The 16,944-nt window shown below is 45.9% G+C and overlaps 1 protein-coding gene across 1 annotated transcript in view; it reads left to right on the forward strand.

Annotated features, from left to right (window-relative positions):
• The window catches only part of LOC101830423 (prolyl endopeptidase), a 100,681-nt gene that overhangs the window by 48,759 nt on the left and 34,978 nt on the right, over window positions 1-16,944 (forward strand). Inside the window, exons 8-10 of the mRNA XM_040733175.1 lie at window positions 6,864-7,055; window positions 11,603-11,800; window positions 14,277-14,380. Of these exons, the coding sequence (XP_040589109.1) occupies window positions 6,864-7,055; window positions 11,603-11,800; window positions 14,277-14,380 (494 nt within the window). The remainder of the gene's footprint in view (window positions 1-6,863; window positions 7,056-11,602; window positions 11,801-14,276; window positions 14,381-16,944) is intronic.

The raw sequence follows: 16,944 nt of genomic DNA on the forward strand, positions 1-16,944 counted from the left end.
TTGGTCGAAATGCACAGAACTGCTAACTTTGGGGTGCCTAGTTCCAGCTGATGCCATCCACAACACAACCCCTATACCTAAGGTTCAGGGAACATCATCAAAACGGAGATGGACGACCCAGAGGACAGGACACGTGTCTCAAGATTGTGTCTATGTATGATGGGGAAGGTACACCCAGGAATCTCAATGTAGCCTCTTCAACAAGACCTAAATGTTGACAGGAGTTGACGTGTCAGAGTAGATGGGGAAATCTCAGGACCTCTAGATGATTACTGCTAGGGGGGGTGTCAGTCTTCCCAGGGGTATGCTCCTGCGTGGTTACATACCAAATGTAAGCCTCGAGCCAATAAGTACATACGTGACACTAAAGAGACTTAGCAGGCCATTATTTATCTGTGTGTATAACAACAGTAATTAAAAAAAAGAGAGGACTTGAATGGGGGGGGGGAGACGCTGCAAGAGTTGGCAGGAGGAGGGGCCAGGATAAAATTAAACAAAGATGCAGGTTTAGGCCAGCATAAAGAAGTCCTTCATACCCAGGGGGGTTGGAGACTTCTCCCCACTCAGCCTCAGCATCTGATGTCACCTTGAGTCTGTTACCCTTGGGTCATGACAGTCTTATATAGTTTTTGTAAAATATAAAAGCATTTTTCCATGAGATATAGTTAATATCATTAATCATTTTTAAAGAACAAAATAGAAGTGTGTCTTTGCTCTAGGAAAGCCATAAGAGGATTTATTTTAAGTTAACCTCTACTCAGTAAACAAAATTAGTCCCCAGTGACAAACAGGCTTAACAAAAGGCCTTGTTAACTTTGTGGTGAAGAGGTTTGGAGATAGAATTGTGTTGTCCTGAGAGTGTACAGTGGCACTTACAGACAAAATGAGCAAACTCTGAAAGGGTTAAGGAGTTAAGCCATATCTCTTTTGTAAAAGTAATTTTCATGTTGTCCATTTAAATCAACAGGGTTCTCACTTGTAAATAGCAAAAATAAAAGAGTCTCCATGGTGTAGCCAAAATACCTTTTTTTAAATTCAATTTTTGTGACTTGCTTCTTATTTTTCCATCAAGCCACTGGAACAGGATTCTGGAACACAAAGGGATTTCACAGGCTTCCTTTTGAAATGTGCTGCCGAGTGAGAGCCTAGTCCTTAACCTGGTTTTTGAACATGCTACCATAGTGATATTTGCAACCCATATTTATTGTTGCTTTTCTTTGTTTTTTCACTGTAGCAAAGAACTGGAAGAAACCTAGATATCTAACAACAAATGAATAGATCATGAAAATTGGTATATGTACCAAATGGAATACTATTCAGTACTAAAGAAAAATGGGTTCACAAAACTGCAGGAAAATGGATGGAGTTAGAATGCATAATATTCAGTGAGGTCACACAATTTCAGAAAGAAAAAAATGCAGTTTCCGTCATAGAGAACCTAGCCTATTGTATGTGTGTGTGTGTGTATCTTGGTTTAAATAAATATATTTGTATGTATATTTTAAAAAAGGCATGCATGGGTACAGTATAACATGTATAAAAAGAGAATAAGAAAGGCTAAATATTAGGGGATTCTGCAATGAACGCAAGTTAGGAAGAGGATATAGAGCTATTTTCCTAGTTCTAGCTCTGACATGATTTTTTCAGCTTTGGCGGTAGTTTAACGTGTAAGACATATTTGTGAGAGTGTAAAATCCAGTGTGAAGCTCCACAGCCGCTGCACGTGTGTGCTCACTGTGTAGACCCTCATTGAGACACGTATGTAGACTTTGGGTCTGGTCAGTTTCTGTGTGTATACTTTTTTTTTTTTGTTTGTTTTTTTTTGTTTTACTAGACAAGGTTTCTCTGTATTGTTTCGGAGGCTATCGGTCCAGCCTGGCCTCGAACTCACAGAGATCCGCCTGCCTCTGCCTCCCTAGTGCTGGGATTAAAGGTGTGCGCCACCACCGCCCGGCCTGTGTGTATACTTTTTAATTCCAAGGGTTTTGTTTCATAATAAAGTTAATTTAAATGAGGACATTTTAAATCTTACAGCTGTTTTTACACAGATTCAGCCACAACTCCTTTTCTGAGGAGCCACAGATTCAACAGTGTACATTTACAGCTCCTCAGCTCTTTGGGAGGCAGGGGCACACCCACAGGCTTATCTGAGGCATTGGTGTGCGGCAGAACCTGAGTGTTTGAGTAACTGCCTCTCTTCAGGCTCACCTGTATGCACTGCAGAGCCAGGGGACTTTCCTGCAGTGTCTTGGGTCTGCCATGCTCCAGTGTCTTCAGGTGACTTGGGATCTAATAGATGCCACTGTTTTCATGACCTTTTCAAGCAGAAACCATAGAAGGTTATGCCGTGAAGTAAATGCTCACATCAGTAAATGCTTTATTGGCAGGGGGATGGTTAAAGAATCTAACATTTCACTGGATCAAGATTTGCTGTCCACAAATGTCATAGTCCAAGAAATAGTGTTTTATCTTTTTTTTTTTTTTTGTTTTTTTTTTGTTTTTTTCAAGACAGGGTTTCCTCTGTATTGTTTTGGAGACTGTCCTGGAACTAGCTCTGTAGACCAGGCTGGCCTCGAACTCACAGAGATCCGCCTGCCTCTGCCTCCCAAGTGCTGGGATTAAAGGCGTGTGCCACCAACGCCCGGCCTGTGTTTTATGATTTTTACTGCAAACCAAAGGAGCTTTATGGTTGTCTTCAAATGTTTGATTGGCAGCTAATGACTTTACTTACATTGTTGTTCTAAGACGTGTGTGCATGTGCATGTGTGTGTTTATAAAGCCTTGTGTTAGGGGAACAAGTTATGGTCACCGTAGAGTGGATCACCTACTGAGTACTCGTTTGAGGGGAGCAATTTGCCACTTAAAAAGTTAAAGGGTATAATTGTGCCTCATATGCAGTGTAACCTCATATGAAGCATAAGTGTAAGGTCTGGGTGGGAGTTTGTCTGAGTATGTACTCTGAGTAGCCTTTGAGCTGAAACAACTAAAGTGCTGTAAACACTTAGGCAGGGCTTTCCAAATACATTGTTGTTGGCAGGAAGGGACCAGAAATCATAGAGAACAGAAATGGAGTGAAAGCAGGAATCTGGGGACAGAGACTGGCTTGTCTCAACTGTTTCTGCTGGGGAAGGAGGTGGACAGTTTGCTTCTCCATGGCTGAGACTCAATGCAGGAGTGATTGGCAGGTGAAACACCCAGTCGTGGAAGGTCCATGGTGTATACTAAGGAATTGTACCTTGGCATTAGTGATGGAGCCATAGACAAGATAAGCATTTTCCCCAGGTGCATGAGAGGCACTGCCCTTCACATGGAGTCAGCAGTGATGCCTCTGGGGTTTAGAACTCCACATGCCAAGAATTTAAAGTGCTTCTATGTTGGTTGTATTTGAGGAGGCAAGCAAAAGGAAATACAGACCTTCCCTGGAAAATTGCCCGTTAAATTCAGGTCCCAAGAGGTTCCCCCAAACAAGGTTCCAAAGGATGTCAGCAACACACAGTCAAAAACCGTCATAGAGAAACATTTGCCATCATGAGAAGGATGATACACCAGAGTGGGATTATCAGATTCCCAGTGTGAAGTGTGTTAACCACACTTTTAAACAATACACCATCAGCATACTGCTGCTGTTAAACTAAAAACCTTGGAAGCATAAGCAAGAAATGACTGTAAAATGACCATGACATTACAAAACAACTAGTACTTTTAATAGAGCACACGGCCATTATCTATCTTTATGAATACAGCTATTAAAGAGGAGATTAAACACAGCAAAGAGAGATTTAGGGAAAGAGAATATAAATATAAAGACACTCCTAAAGTGCAGCCCACCAAAAAGTGGAAAAACATGGAATACTGGACATGAAGAACAAACTTCTTTCTCTGCAAATGAAATGCAGGTTGGGAAAAGCCGCAGTGCAGGGAGCAGCTTAGGGAAGCTACCAAGGTGACGCCCGGCTGGTCTAAGATGATGCATGAGAATGATGTGGCTAGCTCAGTAAACTGCAGAGCATCGTTTAAAGCAAAGTGCATTACTAGAGATAAGGCTTTGTGACCATAAGCTCCTCCGGTGAGTTTCATTTAAGACTGGTAATTCTGGGGGTAGTAGCTAACAGACCTCTAAGTCTAGGGAACACATACAAGTTAAAATGGTCCCACAACTGTTATACACAATCATTTGGCCTTTCTGTGGTGGAGACAATGAATGATGTAATCCCATCGGATGAGTAGAACTGAGTGTTATGACTAGGGTTATTTGACACAAATTCCCAGTGAGCTCAGAGTGTCCTTTAGTTGTGTGCAGAACATAGTTTGAAGTCAGAAGACTGTTAGTAAGTTGAAAAAGATTAAAATGAGATCAGATTTGTTTTCTGAGCACAGTAAAATGTAGGCAGAAGTCAAACAATAACCAAAGGCTGAACAAACCCCAGCAAGATAACATCCTGTGAAAGATGCAGAGGAACGCTTGCGTGACAGTAAAAGAGCAGTTGTAAAAGGAGGGAGGACTACAGTGTTGTGAGAGTCATGTGAGGGACACAGTTGGGTTGGCCAGTGTCACCGAGAGGGGACAGAGTTGGGTTAGGAGTTGACTTGGTTAGCATCACCAAGAAGGGGCAGAGTCAGGTTGGTCAGAGTCACCGAGAAGGGACAGAGTCGGGTTGGTCAGCGTCACCGAGAGGGGACAGAGTTGGGTTAGGAGTTGACTTGGTCAGCGTCACCGAGAAGGGGTAGAGTCGGGTTGGTCAGCATCACCGAGAAGCTCCTGCTTTGCTGTCCTTCCCCTTTCTTTCCAGCTGAGTCTCAGAATGATGTCACACTCTCTGCCAGCCTTACTATTATCTATATCCAGTGGGACTCCGTGTCTCTTTGAAATATTAATTCTTCACACTTAAGGCTGTGATTTTTTTTTTTGTTTTGTTTTGTTTTTGATTCCGAGACAGGGTTTCTCTGTATTGTTTTGGAAGCTGTCCTGGAACTCACTGTGATGTTTTTATTTTAATGTTTCCTTAGAAAAAGCTCAAGAGTTTTGTTTGCTTGTTTATTTCTGTGTAGATCCCACATTTCATGCTAGGTACATTCGTAGGTATTCTAAGCGTGCTTCTACTATAAATGAAACACCTCTCTCTGTGTTTTTTACTGATTATTGCCAACATTTAGGAAGGCTTTAAACTTTTACTACTGGTTTTATTGGTTGTAATTCAAATTACTTTAAAAAATAACTTCACTAAACTTTTATTGTGGAGTAAATATGCTGTGAGTTAAATTTTTTAATGTTTCCTGTGATTCTTTGTTGATGGTTGAAGAAATAAAGCTAAACAGAGAATAAATATATCATTCAAAATCACGCAGCTAGCCAGGCAGGCATCTTTTAATCCCAGCACTCAGGAGGCAGAGGCAAGTGGATCTCTGTGAGTTCGAGGCCAGCCTGTTGTACAGAGTGAGTTCCAGGACAGCCAGGACTGTTTCACAGAGAAAACATGTCTCAAGAAATGAAAACAAACAAAACCACGTAGCATCACAGTGGGAGCTGGGATTTTGATCCAAATATGTCTGAGCACAGAACTGGGTCTTCTGTGTTGGAATTACACTTTCCCTGATATGTTTACTTCAACAACTCATGATGTAAAGATGTTCTATGGGTGCAAATAAGACGTGAGTGTGAAGTACTTACTGACGCTGGGGAAGAAATGAATTAGCCAAATTAAAACGGAAGTGTCCTGTGGAGTTGAAGTCAGGGGATGCTTAGAGAGTATCTAAAGTCATAGATTCCTTCATGTATAAATTTTTTAAGATGTTCACTGAGCTGTGTATCAGATACATTGTGAAACAGCTGTCTTCCGGTGAGCTTCTAATTATTAAAGGTGGTACCCAGAGCCATTCCAGGATCACAGCAAGTACAGTTCAGACGTTTAGGGATGACCACTCCATACCGGTTCTTAGGAATAAAGGACTGTGAAGTACTCCAGCTTCATTCAATATCACTTTTATTTGTATCTACAAAGTAGCTGCAAGCTGTGTATGAAGTGCAAGTAAAACCCATAAGGAGTCAGCTGGTAAATGCATAGCTATCTTGAGAGAAATGCCACCACAAGTGTGCCTGTTAGAGGTGGCCAGCCATTTGGGAGTGGGCCAGGCAGAGGACACAGCCTGTGGCATGCCTGAGTACCACTAGCACTCAGGAGGTAAGGCAAGAGTTGGGATGTGCGAAGTTGGCTTAGGTGGGACTTGTGGGGACTTTTATTCAGAGTGTGATGAGAAAGGTGTCATTGTGGACCAGGTTAGGGTATTAAGACATTGTGCTGCCTGGGGTAGAGTAAATCAAGAGTGGCCGTGGGAAACCAGGCAGAAAGCTAACACTACAGGCCAGAGCTCTCGTGGCACTAATGACTTCTGTTATGGCCTGACCTGGGCATAGTAGCATGTTCTTCAGCATCTCTGATCTCTGCCACTAGATGGCAGTAGCAGTCCTCACCTCCTAAGTCACAGCAAACAAAATTGTCTGGAGACTTCCAATGCTGCTTGGCATTGACCTGCCTCTTGCCCTGGTTGAGGGCCACTGTGTAGACCAGGTTGTGGCTGATGAGGACATTGTAGGGTGGCAGGAAAAGCGGAAAGACAGGTTTTGATTTGAGACGTGCTCAGAAGACAATTCAGCAGGCTTGTGGAATGGTAGTTCCCCCCACCCCTTAGCACCAGAGTTTTGAAGTGCTCCTTGGCATCCACTCAAAGCTAGCCCTTGCTCATTCTTGTGTGTTGGAGCTCCCAGTACCATCAAGTGTGCTTTATAAAGCAAAGAGTCCCTCACCTAGGGACCTGAATCGTTTCTTACAGTGCTGAGGTGACAGGAATGTGTTATCTCTTCCCAGGAATCCTGAAGTGGGTAAAACTGGTAGACAACTTCGAAGGAGAATATGACTACGTGACCAACGAGGGGACAGTGTTCACATTCAAGACGAACCGCAATTCTCCTAATTATCGTCTGATCAACATCGACTTCACGGACCCCGACGAGTCTAAGTGGAAAGTGCTTGTCCCAGAGCACGAGAAAGATGTCTTAGGTGAGAACAGCGGCTGCTGGGAAATTGGGCCTGTAAGACATCAGCAGGTTGGTCCGCCTCACAGCCGGGTGACTTGATGTTCAGTACGGAACCTTGGCTTGCAATTATTGGAATGTCATGCTTGAACATTGCACACTGATGAAAAGAGAGACAGCTTGTGGCCGTGAGCTTTTGTGTCGCCTTTGGCTGTTGTCCCCACCTCTTGTATATGTGAGGGTGGCTTTCCAGACACCTTGCTAGAAAGGAGAATAGGCTGCCTGTGTGTTTAATTGAAATCTGCTCAGGCACTCACCCGTTTTATCAAAAATGATGGTCTGTCTTGAAACTGAGTGCAGGAAAACTGAATTCATCTAGATGACTCACTAGTCCGGAGAGTGGCTTTTACACAAAAGGGCTCAGTACTTCAGACCAATGGCGAGTTTGTTCTGGGAAGTGTGTGTCTGTGCTAAGTTGAATGAGGAACTCTAAGGCCATTCCAGAGTGTATCATGCAGCGGAGAACTGGCCAGGCTGCAGAATAGCCCCTTCTCAGCTGAAGCACAACTGCGGCACGTTCTTCAGTGGATTGCACATGTGTGCAGCCATGCAGATCCAGGTTCACAGAGGGACCTGTAAGAAACTCCCTCTCCCTGTCTGCCATGCTTTGCAGCAATTTCTGCCACTGCTGGAGTCAACAGTGGAGAGCTGATCTCAGGGTCACAGGTTCCCGTGGGCACTTCCTACTGTGTCTTTTTCTACAGCTTCTGTGGTTCCTGAGGAAGCGGGGTTTGCTTGGGCTTCCCCTCAGCCTTGGACATTGGGCTGTACCCCTCCACCATCCGGTATTAAGATCCCTACTTCAACCCCCAAGCCAGTATCAGACAAACCCTGACAGCCCACCTGCTCTTCCTGTACAGTCCACAGCTGCAACGCGAGAGTCCCAGCTCAGCCCAGGTTTTCGACTAAGGTAGCAACTGGTCCTGCTTCCTAGATCCTGCCACAGTGTAGGTGTGTGTCAGGGAGCCGTCAGAGTAGAAGCTTAGTAAGAAGAAAATAGCCCTGCTCCTCAGCGTGGGGAGAGACGCTTACAGCATGCCAGGAGCACCTTCCTCTCTCCCCAAACCGTCGACTGTGACCTTCTTCTGTATTTGGGTGCAGGAGCAGCCACAGATTGTAGAGAAGGTACTGGGCCATTTTATCTTTGAGCTCCATCAGGCCAAAACCCCTTCAGTGTCACTTTGAAAGCCGGAGGACTTCTGTCTACACCAAGGCAGAACTGTCCTCGTGAGGTGGGTACAGCCAGTAGCATTGCTGAGGTGCCACACGCAGCCCTACTCCATGGTACTAACCACACTCATGCGTGTGTCTAAAGGAGGCTGTGGACGCCTGAGGCTTCCGTAGGTGCCCTGGTGACTGCACAGCTTAGGTTAGAGTGGTGAATCTCATAGGGGCCTTCATGGATGCTGTCAGCGTTTCCTAACCATTGGACTTTGTTCAATTGTGCTTTAAGTGACATCCAGTCTCAGTTATAAACCGAATGAAATGCAGACGGTGGCTGGAGACTGGAGTGACAGGCCTCCTTCTGAAAAGCTGCCCGCTCTTTAGGCCGGGAGGGACTGCACTCGCCACTTCTGTGGAAGCAAAGTTGGCAGTTGACCATCAGTACAGAATGCTCTGTTCAGACTACAGCCTAGAGATGACTCCAAGGACAGCTACAAAGGCAGCCTTTATTTCCGACACTCCACAAGTCTCCTGTCCTTTTCTCACTCGCTTGGTCAGTTTTAGAATTTGGATGAACTTAGCACGACTTGACTATTCTCTGACAGTTGTAATTTACTCCATTCCCCCTCTGTCTTTAGAACAGCAAGTCCCATGAGCACATGAGATGCACTGCTGAACCGAGCCACTGCTAAGCAAGCTACTTTTGGATAGCTGAAGTCTTAGTTATCTTTGGCTTAGGAAGAGTTTGTGCGGTAGTCAAAGCTACCCAAGATCCATGCCCTGTGGCCAGTGTCTTGGTGTTCTCAGGGACAAGTGGTCCTCAGGGACAAGTAGTCACGTTCTGAGCGTGAGTTACCAGTTTCTTGGGTTACAAAAATAAACCATGTCAAGAAGCCCGTCGTGAAGCCCACGAAAAGCCTGGCCTTTCAGGATCTGTGGTCCGTGGTTTCTGTGCTGTCATTCCGCCCCTCACTGTGAATGGCCTGTCCTGCTTCAGCCTGGCTTCTGTGTCTGCCATTCCTTCTTCCTTCCCTTCGGCCTCATGCTGTCCTCGTCGCTCTGCTGCTGAGTGAGCACTGTGCTGCTGCGAGCGAGCTCCCTGGGCCCTGGGAAGAGCTCAGATCTGTACCTCACTCTCCACATCTGTGTCAGACTTAGCTTTGGTTGCCAACTTGACACTCTTGGAAAGAGAGACCCTAACGGAGGAATTGTTCCCACCGACATGTAGGCATGTCAAGGGGATGTTGTCTTGACTGCTGATTGATAGAGGAAGGCCCAGTGGGACCCCTACTGTGTGTGGGTGGTACCATTTCTGGACAGGTTCTGGTCTGTTTTCCTGCAGTGAGAGTCTGCAGGCTGCAAGCCAAGGAAAGTCTTTGTCCCTAAGGTGGTTTTGGTCATGGTTTTTGTCACAGCAACTGAAAGCAAACTAGGATGCCCTGTACTGTGGAGTCCTGGCCGTTCTGCTTGAGCTGTCTCTTCCCTTTGCTTCTGGCTTTGACCCCGCGTTCTTGCTGGCATCTCACGGTGATGTTCATTCTTATTTCCCTCCAGTCTTCTGCAGAGCTCCTTTCTTGCGCATGCACCCGTCAGATGCATCATCCTGTACTGGTGTCCTCACACGAACCTTCCGTTCACCTGCCTCCTCACTCGTGGTTAACTATCCGTGCTTCCCACAACTCAGCAGATGCCTCAAAACAAACTGCCACCAGCATCACCATCCCCCGAAACTAAATGGCTTTTTTCTGCGTCTTCAAAGTGCTCCTCGTCCTTACAGGATTCCCTCCTGATCCCCACTCATTGGGGCTTGCATTGCAGGGTCCTCTCCTCTGTCTTCACTCTGGCCTTCATTTGTTGAGTCTAACACCTTGTCCCTTGGAAGTCCTCCCACCCACCCCACCCCCACTTCCGTGCCCCTGCACTCAAGACAAAACTCATTCCACCTGTTGGGGTCCTCAGCCACTAGATTTGCACCCACATGTTTCCGTTGTGTGCTCACGGGTGTGTCTGTGCGAAGTTATCTCACTCCCCTACTTGTGTCTCTGGGACTTTGCAGGGCATCTGATGGTACACTGAGGGCTGAGTACATTTTTGTGAGATAATCAGCCCTCTTGTATACATCAATTATGGTTTGATTTTGTTCTCTCTCTATGTCCATCAAGTGTAAAATACGTATGTAGATATCCTCATTACTTCCTGTTACTTTGACAGAATACCTGAGCTAATCACCCTATACAAAGGAAAGGTTTGTTCTGGCTCTTAGTTTTTTGAGGTTCCATCTGTCATGGATTTGTTCTGTTGCTTCTGGTGATCCCTGGTGGGAATTCTAACTTACCTCTGCACAGTCACAAGTAAACCAAGAGGAGGGAAGGCTGGGAGCCTCACACCTTCCAGGACACAATCCCATGTAACTAACTTCCACTTTAGAAGGCTCTACCTCCTTCCCCGACCTTATGGGCTGAGGACCAGGCCTTCACACACAGTCCCAGAATACTGTGCTGCAAACAAGAGCAGCAGGTTTATTTGCAGTCACATGTCTAGTGTCCAGTATGCAGGACCAATGCAGTCAAGGGTAGCCATGAATGCTGCGACCTAAACCCTATGCAGTTCTCCAGACTGAACTTTGTTTTGTGGATGTTGTCATGTTACACTGAGGGCCATAGGTGAACATGACAGCTGTCAATGTGCTGAAGATGGGGTTAAAACAGGTCCTAAAATGACTTTGCAAGTGTCACCATGGCACACATGGTAAGGGCTTCAGTGCTGCTGTTCAGTTAAATGTGATGATATATGATTTATTAAAGCTTGCCTGAGGGTTCAGAAAGCAAAGCTAGCCCCAGGCCATAGAGATCGGGCAATGGTGATACACACCTTTAATCCCAGGACTCAGGAGACAGGCAGATGGATCTCTCTGAGTTCAAGGCTCACCTCTGTGATCCCAACACCTGGGATCACATGCCTTTAATCCCGGCACTAGGGAGGTAGAGACAGAATATGGCTGGGTGGAGAAAGGAATGTGAGGAAGAGGAGACAGGAGCTCAGCTTTTGCCTCTGAGGATTCATGGAGACAGCATTGTCTGTCTCTGAGAGTTCATGGAGACAGCATTGTCTCTGAGGGTTCGTGGAGACAGCATTGTCTCTGAGGATTTGTGGAGACAGCATTATCTCTGAGGGTTCGTGGAGACAGAACAGCCCTTTCAGCCTTAAATAGAGGTGACAGCTAGTGGCCGGCTGCTTTGTTTCTCTGATCTTGAACCCCAGTGTAAATCTCTGGGTTTTATTATTCATGTTACAGTGTGTTCGCTGGTTTTCAGAGCAGCGTTGGGTTTTCTCTCCGTGTCCTTTCAGAGTGGGTGGCTTGCGTCAGGTCCAGCTTCCTGGTCTTGTGCTACCTCCACGATGTGAAGAACATTCTGCAGCTTCACGACCTGGCCACAGGTGCTCACCTGAAGACCTTCCCTCTGGACGTGGGCAGCGTGGTGGGGTACAGTGGGCGCAAGAAGGACTCCGAGATCTTCTACCAGTTCACGTCCTTTTTGTCCCCAGGTAAGAGGTTCTGCGCTGGTGGTGAGGGTCCGTGTTCTGGGAGATGGCAGTGTGATGGCGTTGGTGCCGACTAATGCAGGCGGGACTGTAGACAGAGCCACTCAGAGCAGGACTGTAGACAGAGCCACTCCGAGCAAATCAGCTTTGCAGAACAAAGGCAGATAAAGACTGTGTTCTCACTGACTTCCGCTAGGGCAGCTTGTTCTCAGTGTCAGCAAGCGTCACCCTTAGTCCAGGCCTTAATCTGTGCAAAGATTCGCAGTGCAGGTAACAGCAACAGACCCCATGGACAGCCACACCCAGCATACAGACCGCCTCCCAGAGTAAACTGTAATTCTAAAAGTGCATGGAAAACAAAGTATGTTAACTTGGATTTGTTGGGAAAGGAAGATACTTCAAAGATTAGCTTTTACACTTGCTGGTATGAGTTCTTTTTCCCCAAGTCAGGAGCCTTGACACTCCCTCCCCCTTTCATGGAACCTGGGGCTCAACAGTGACCAGTGATCAGAGGAGGGTGTCCCCATCCCTGCTGTCACGGGGCCCACATCTTATTCTCAAGCTTTTACTGGTTCTAGACATTTTACTTTAAACTCTTATGTCTTCAGTCATTTAAATGAATGAAGGACAGAACGAGGGAAGTATGGGACTCTGTAAATGACAGCCAGCCACTGACGTGTGTTCATCTCATTCTGCTTTTGGAATTGTATCTCAGCTTATCTGAATAAGCAGGAACATAGAATCCATCTCCTCTTCTTCATCTGTCATTAGGGAATTTAATTCCAGTTCGTGGTGGCTTGTCTGAGTTCACTGAGCTCTTAATTCTAGCTCCTAAATCCTTCATTACTTGTGGTGACATCACACGGCACATGCTTGCTTTCTGTTCTATCTTGTCTTTGGAGCATCCTTTTCTCTCCCATTCAGGGGTGTGTGTGTGGGGGTGGGTGGGTGGGTGTGCATGTGTGTGTGGGTGCGTGTGTGGTACCCTGTACTGATGTAAAAAATAAAACAAATTAAAACCCTCACTAACTGTCATACAGTTTTATATATATATACATATATATATATACATATATATATATATGAAGTGTGTGTGTGTATACAGAATATTGTTTCTCAGATGCTAGAGAAACACAAGGGGTTGAGAGGAAAGAAAGCATTAATATATGAGCAGTCATGTGGGATTCCAGCAAACACAGTCTAATTGTTTCTTTGATGTAATTCTTTAATTATTAAGAGGGTAGCATTAAATTCAGGAAATAGAATTCCCATTAGTGGTTTAATAAGATGGAATTATTGGTATGTATTGGTTATTTTGTATTGTGCACAATTACTGGGACAGGGTTGAAAATTTGATTCTGAAATGACGTGCCTGATCTTTGGTTCCTGCTTGCTGCCTGTATTGTGTGCCCTTGACTGGTGTGTGTCAGGTAGCACCAGCCCCAAAGGAGACCCCTGACTGGCTGTAGACCTTGCGTAGTTCATGGAACTTTTCCACTAGAGTCCTTTCAGGTGAACGACCGCAGATGAGTTCACATTATTTATTCAACCTCTTTCAAGTCCCCAAAGCTCGCCAGTTTTCTGCACTGAACGCTTAGGTTGCTGTTGATTTTAGTAACTTTTCTGGTTGGTGTGACAAATTCTGGACAGAAAGCTCACAGTTTAATGTGTGATCCATCATGGAGGATATGGAGGCTTGAGTGAGAATGGCCCCTTAGGTTCACTTGAGTACTTGGTCCCCATTTGGTAGAACTGTTTGGGAAGGATTAGGAGGTGTGTCCTTGTGGGAGGTGGTGGGTTCCTGGGGGTGGGCTTTGAGGCTTCAGAAGACTGGTGGGATTCCCTGTCTCTGCCTGCCTCGTGATTGTAGATCAGGTTGTGAGCTCTGGGCTATTGCATCACTCTGCCGTCATGGACTCTAACCCTCTGAAACTTTGAGCCAGATTGAACACCTGTTTTGTAATTCGCCGTGGTCATGGTGTTTTATCCCAGCAATGTAAGGGTACCTAAGGTGGTGCAGAAGGCCTGAGAATTGGCTCCTTGCTCTCGAGAGGGCAGATCAGTTAGCAGAGAGAACTGAATGCTGGTGCTCAGCTGCCGACCTCCTCTGTCCCCTTTATATTCAGTCCAGGACCCCCCCAGTCCATAGGATGGCGCTACATGGCGCTGGGTGAGTCTCCCTTCATCAGCTAAACACACACCTGGAGTGCAGCTCCTCAGTGCCTGCAAATGCAGTCAAGCGCACAATGAAGTCAGGCATCACCGCGGGGTGGGACAGGAGCAGGAGGAGATGGTACTGATGCGTACACCTCCGCTCCTCCAGTGTCCTGTCAGACACTTGTCATCCTCTTGGCACACCCACCAGAGTGGCGATGAGCTGGGGCCTGCCTGATGCTGGCCTCGGGTACTACCTGTCATCCTTGTGGCCCTTGTGTTTCACGAGACTTGGAGGCTAACCTGAGACTTCCTCCCCTTGTAGGTGTCATTTACCACTGTGACCTTACCAAAGAGGAACTGGAACCCACAGTTTTCAGAGAGGTGACAGTGAAGGGAATCGATGCTTCCGATTACCAGACAATCCAGGTATGGAGAAATTGGTGTCTTTAACAGGGCAGTTGGGGAAAACGACTCTCAGACTGCCGTTCAGAGTGTACCTTGTCAAAAGCCGCAGAGCTAAGCCATGGTAACACAGAGGACAAATACTTTGGAGCTCCTGCTGTTTCCAGGCATTGAGCCAGGTGCTCAGGTCTCCACAGTGTGCCCTGTAGTTACTGCCCCCATAGCCTTTGGGTTCTGCACCCCCCCACTGTTGTTCTTGACAGAAAGCAGCACCATTTGTCTGTCTGTCTGCCTACTTCAAGTAGGGATTCCAAGCTCAGGGCTTCAAGAGATTTGCTCTGTGTAAAGTGTCTCCCTCTTCCATGTGAAATTTGTATGTTTCTGCTCAGTAGAGCAGGCACTCACATCTGAATGAATGGATGAACTAAAAAAATTGTTGACACCACACCTCAGTCCCTGGTTGCTGTCTTCCTGCGTAAGACTATCCTTTTGGCTTATTTAGCTCCCTGAGGTTATTGAATCTTCCAGAAAATGAATTGCTGTTTAATTGATAAGATGGAGAATGTTTGTTTCTTTGTGATGAGAGACTGCCCATAGAGTGTCAGGTGTTCTAAGAGGCACCCATTCCAGACACAGTAGGACTGATGCACATGTGAACTCACAGAGATTATGGCAGTATGCACAGGTCCCAGACACACTGACCGCACCCCTCATGAAGAAAGCTGTCTGTAATTGGTGCATGCTGGCAAAGGAAAAACCAACTTTCACCAGTGGAATCTCACTGGGTACATTAGCCACACTTCCAGGTGGTCCCCATGCCTGAGGGTAGCTGACCAGCTGCAAACTCAATGATGTTTTTGTAGGCATTTCACCTCATTTTGTTTTGTTTGGGAATTTTGTTTGTTTGTATGTCATATTGGTCTTTTGCTTGTTTATTTTGATTTCTTTGTGTGTTTTGTGGAGTTTTGTTTTTTAGTGTGTTTTTATTTTTGCTTTTGTTTTCAAGAAAGAGAAAAAGAACATAAAATTGGGTGGGTAGGGAGGCAGGGAGAACTGGTACAGGAGGGGAAAATAGTCAAAATTGCATTGTATGAAAAAATTTCATAAGAATTTTTCAATGAATTCTTTTAAAAATAATTTAATAAACATTTCAAAAAAGCTTAAAATAAAAGGCACATCTACCTGGAAGGCTGATTTATTCAGGCCACACATCAGGAACCAAAACATTGACAGGACTGCAGTAGATCTTGGATTCCAGAATCTTGAATGCTCCCAGGGTGTCCCATGACACTAGAACAGCATTGTGATGGGTGAATTGCCCTCACTGTCTAGAACAAGTCTAGTCGATGAGCTAAAGACTGTAAGTAAAACTTTATTTACAAAACCAGGCAGGAGCTGGAATTGGTACAGGATTGATGTTTCCATCTGTGCCCTACATTAACTACTAGAAAGCTGGTCTTCTGTTTGATTGGAGAGTAGCTATACCTATGTGTTTATTCACTGGCTGTTGAGTGTTTTGGCTAAGTGGCTGCACCACAGACTGGATGGCCCATTATACACCTATTCTTTCAGTTCCAAATGGGAGGATAAAGCTTTGGAGCTCAGTAAGTGCTTGTGTGGAATATGACTCTCTTAGCTGTGAACAGAGCGGCTGGAATTTGCAGATGATGATGTTCTTGGTTGCACAGTGCCTGTGTCATTGCACAGCTCAGAGAATCCCCCTGTCCCTGATGCTCCATGACTCCAAGTGTGGCCTTCTCAGATAGTTAAAGCTTTTTATTTGGGGGAAGGGGATTTGTGGTGTGCTATATCAAACCCAGAACTTAAGGAATGCTGGACAAGTACTCATGACGCTGAGCTGTTCCTAGCCCCTATGGTAAGTGTTTACAGAGCCTGGGCTAGCACACTGGCTTGCAGAGGGAATGTGCAGCTGCTGCTTGTGTTCTGTGCCTGTCACGGCATCGTGCTGACCATGTCACCACGCTTTGGAACTTTGCTGCTTCAGGCCTGTTTGCAGCGGTCTGGTTTGATGATGTTCTCTGCAGTGTCCTCGACAGTCACTTCCCATCGTCAGACACAGGCTCCAGGGAGGGCTTTTTACATGAATGAGAAGCACCCTTGCCATGTGGAGTAAAATGATAAGTAAAGGTGGCAGTTTTAGAAAAACGCGTTTTATTTTCAGTTATTCTGGGTACTAGCCCCTTCAATTGCACATGACTTGAGTTTATGTCCATGTGTGATTTGAACAGACCTCCCCGGGCTGCTTCTCTTCTGCTGTCTGTAAACTGTGTCATTGTACGGAAACATGGAGTAGCCTGCAGGGCTGATGGCTGCTAATAGTGTTCATGACCTCCTCCATCCTAGGAGTACCTTCTTCCTGGAGGTGCAGCAGGCCAAAGGATCAAACCAAGGAGGGCAAGGCAACACATGCCGCCCCCTCCCCCAGCAGCGTGCGCGCGCGTGTGTGTGTGTGTGTGTGTGTGTGAGAGAGAGAGAGAGAGAGAGGCCTGTATTTCATAAGACCTTTTCATCTTGCCAGGGAAGGTAAAGGACCTGGAGCTGGGTTTTGTCAGTGGACACAGAACAAA

This window comes from Mesocricetus auratus, unplaced genomic scaffold, assembly GCF_017639785.1.
Source record: "Mesocricetus auratus isolate SY011 unplaced genomic scaffold, BCM_Maur_2.0 Super-Scaffold_100029, whole genome shotgun sequence".
Taxonomy (NCBI): domain Eukaryota; kingdom Metazoa; phylum Chordata; class Mammalia; order Rodentia; family Cricetidae; genus Mesocricetus; species Mesocricetus auratus.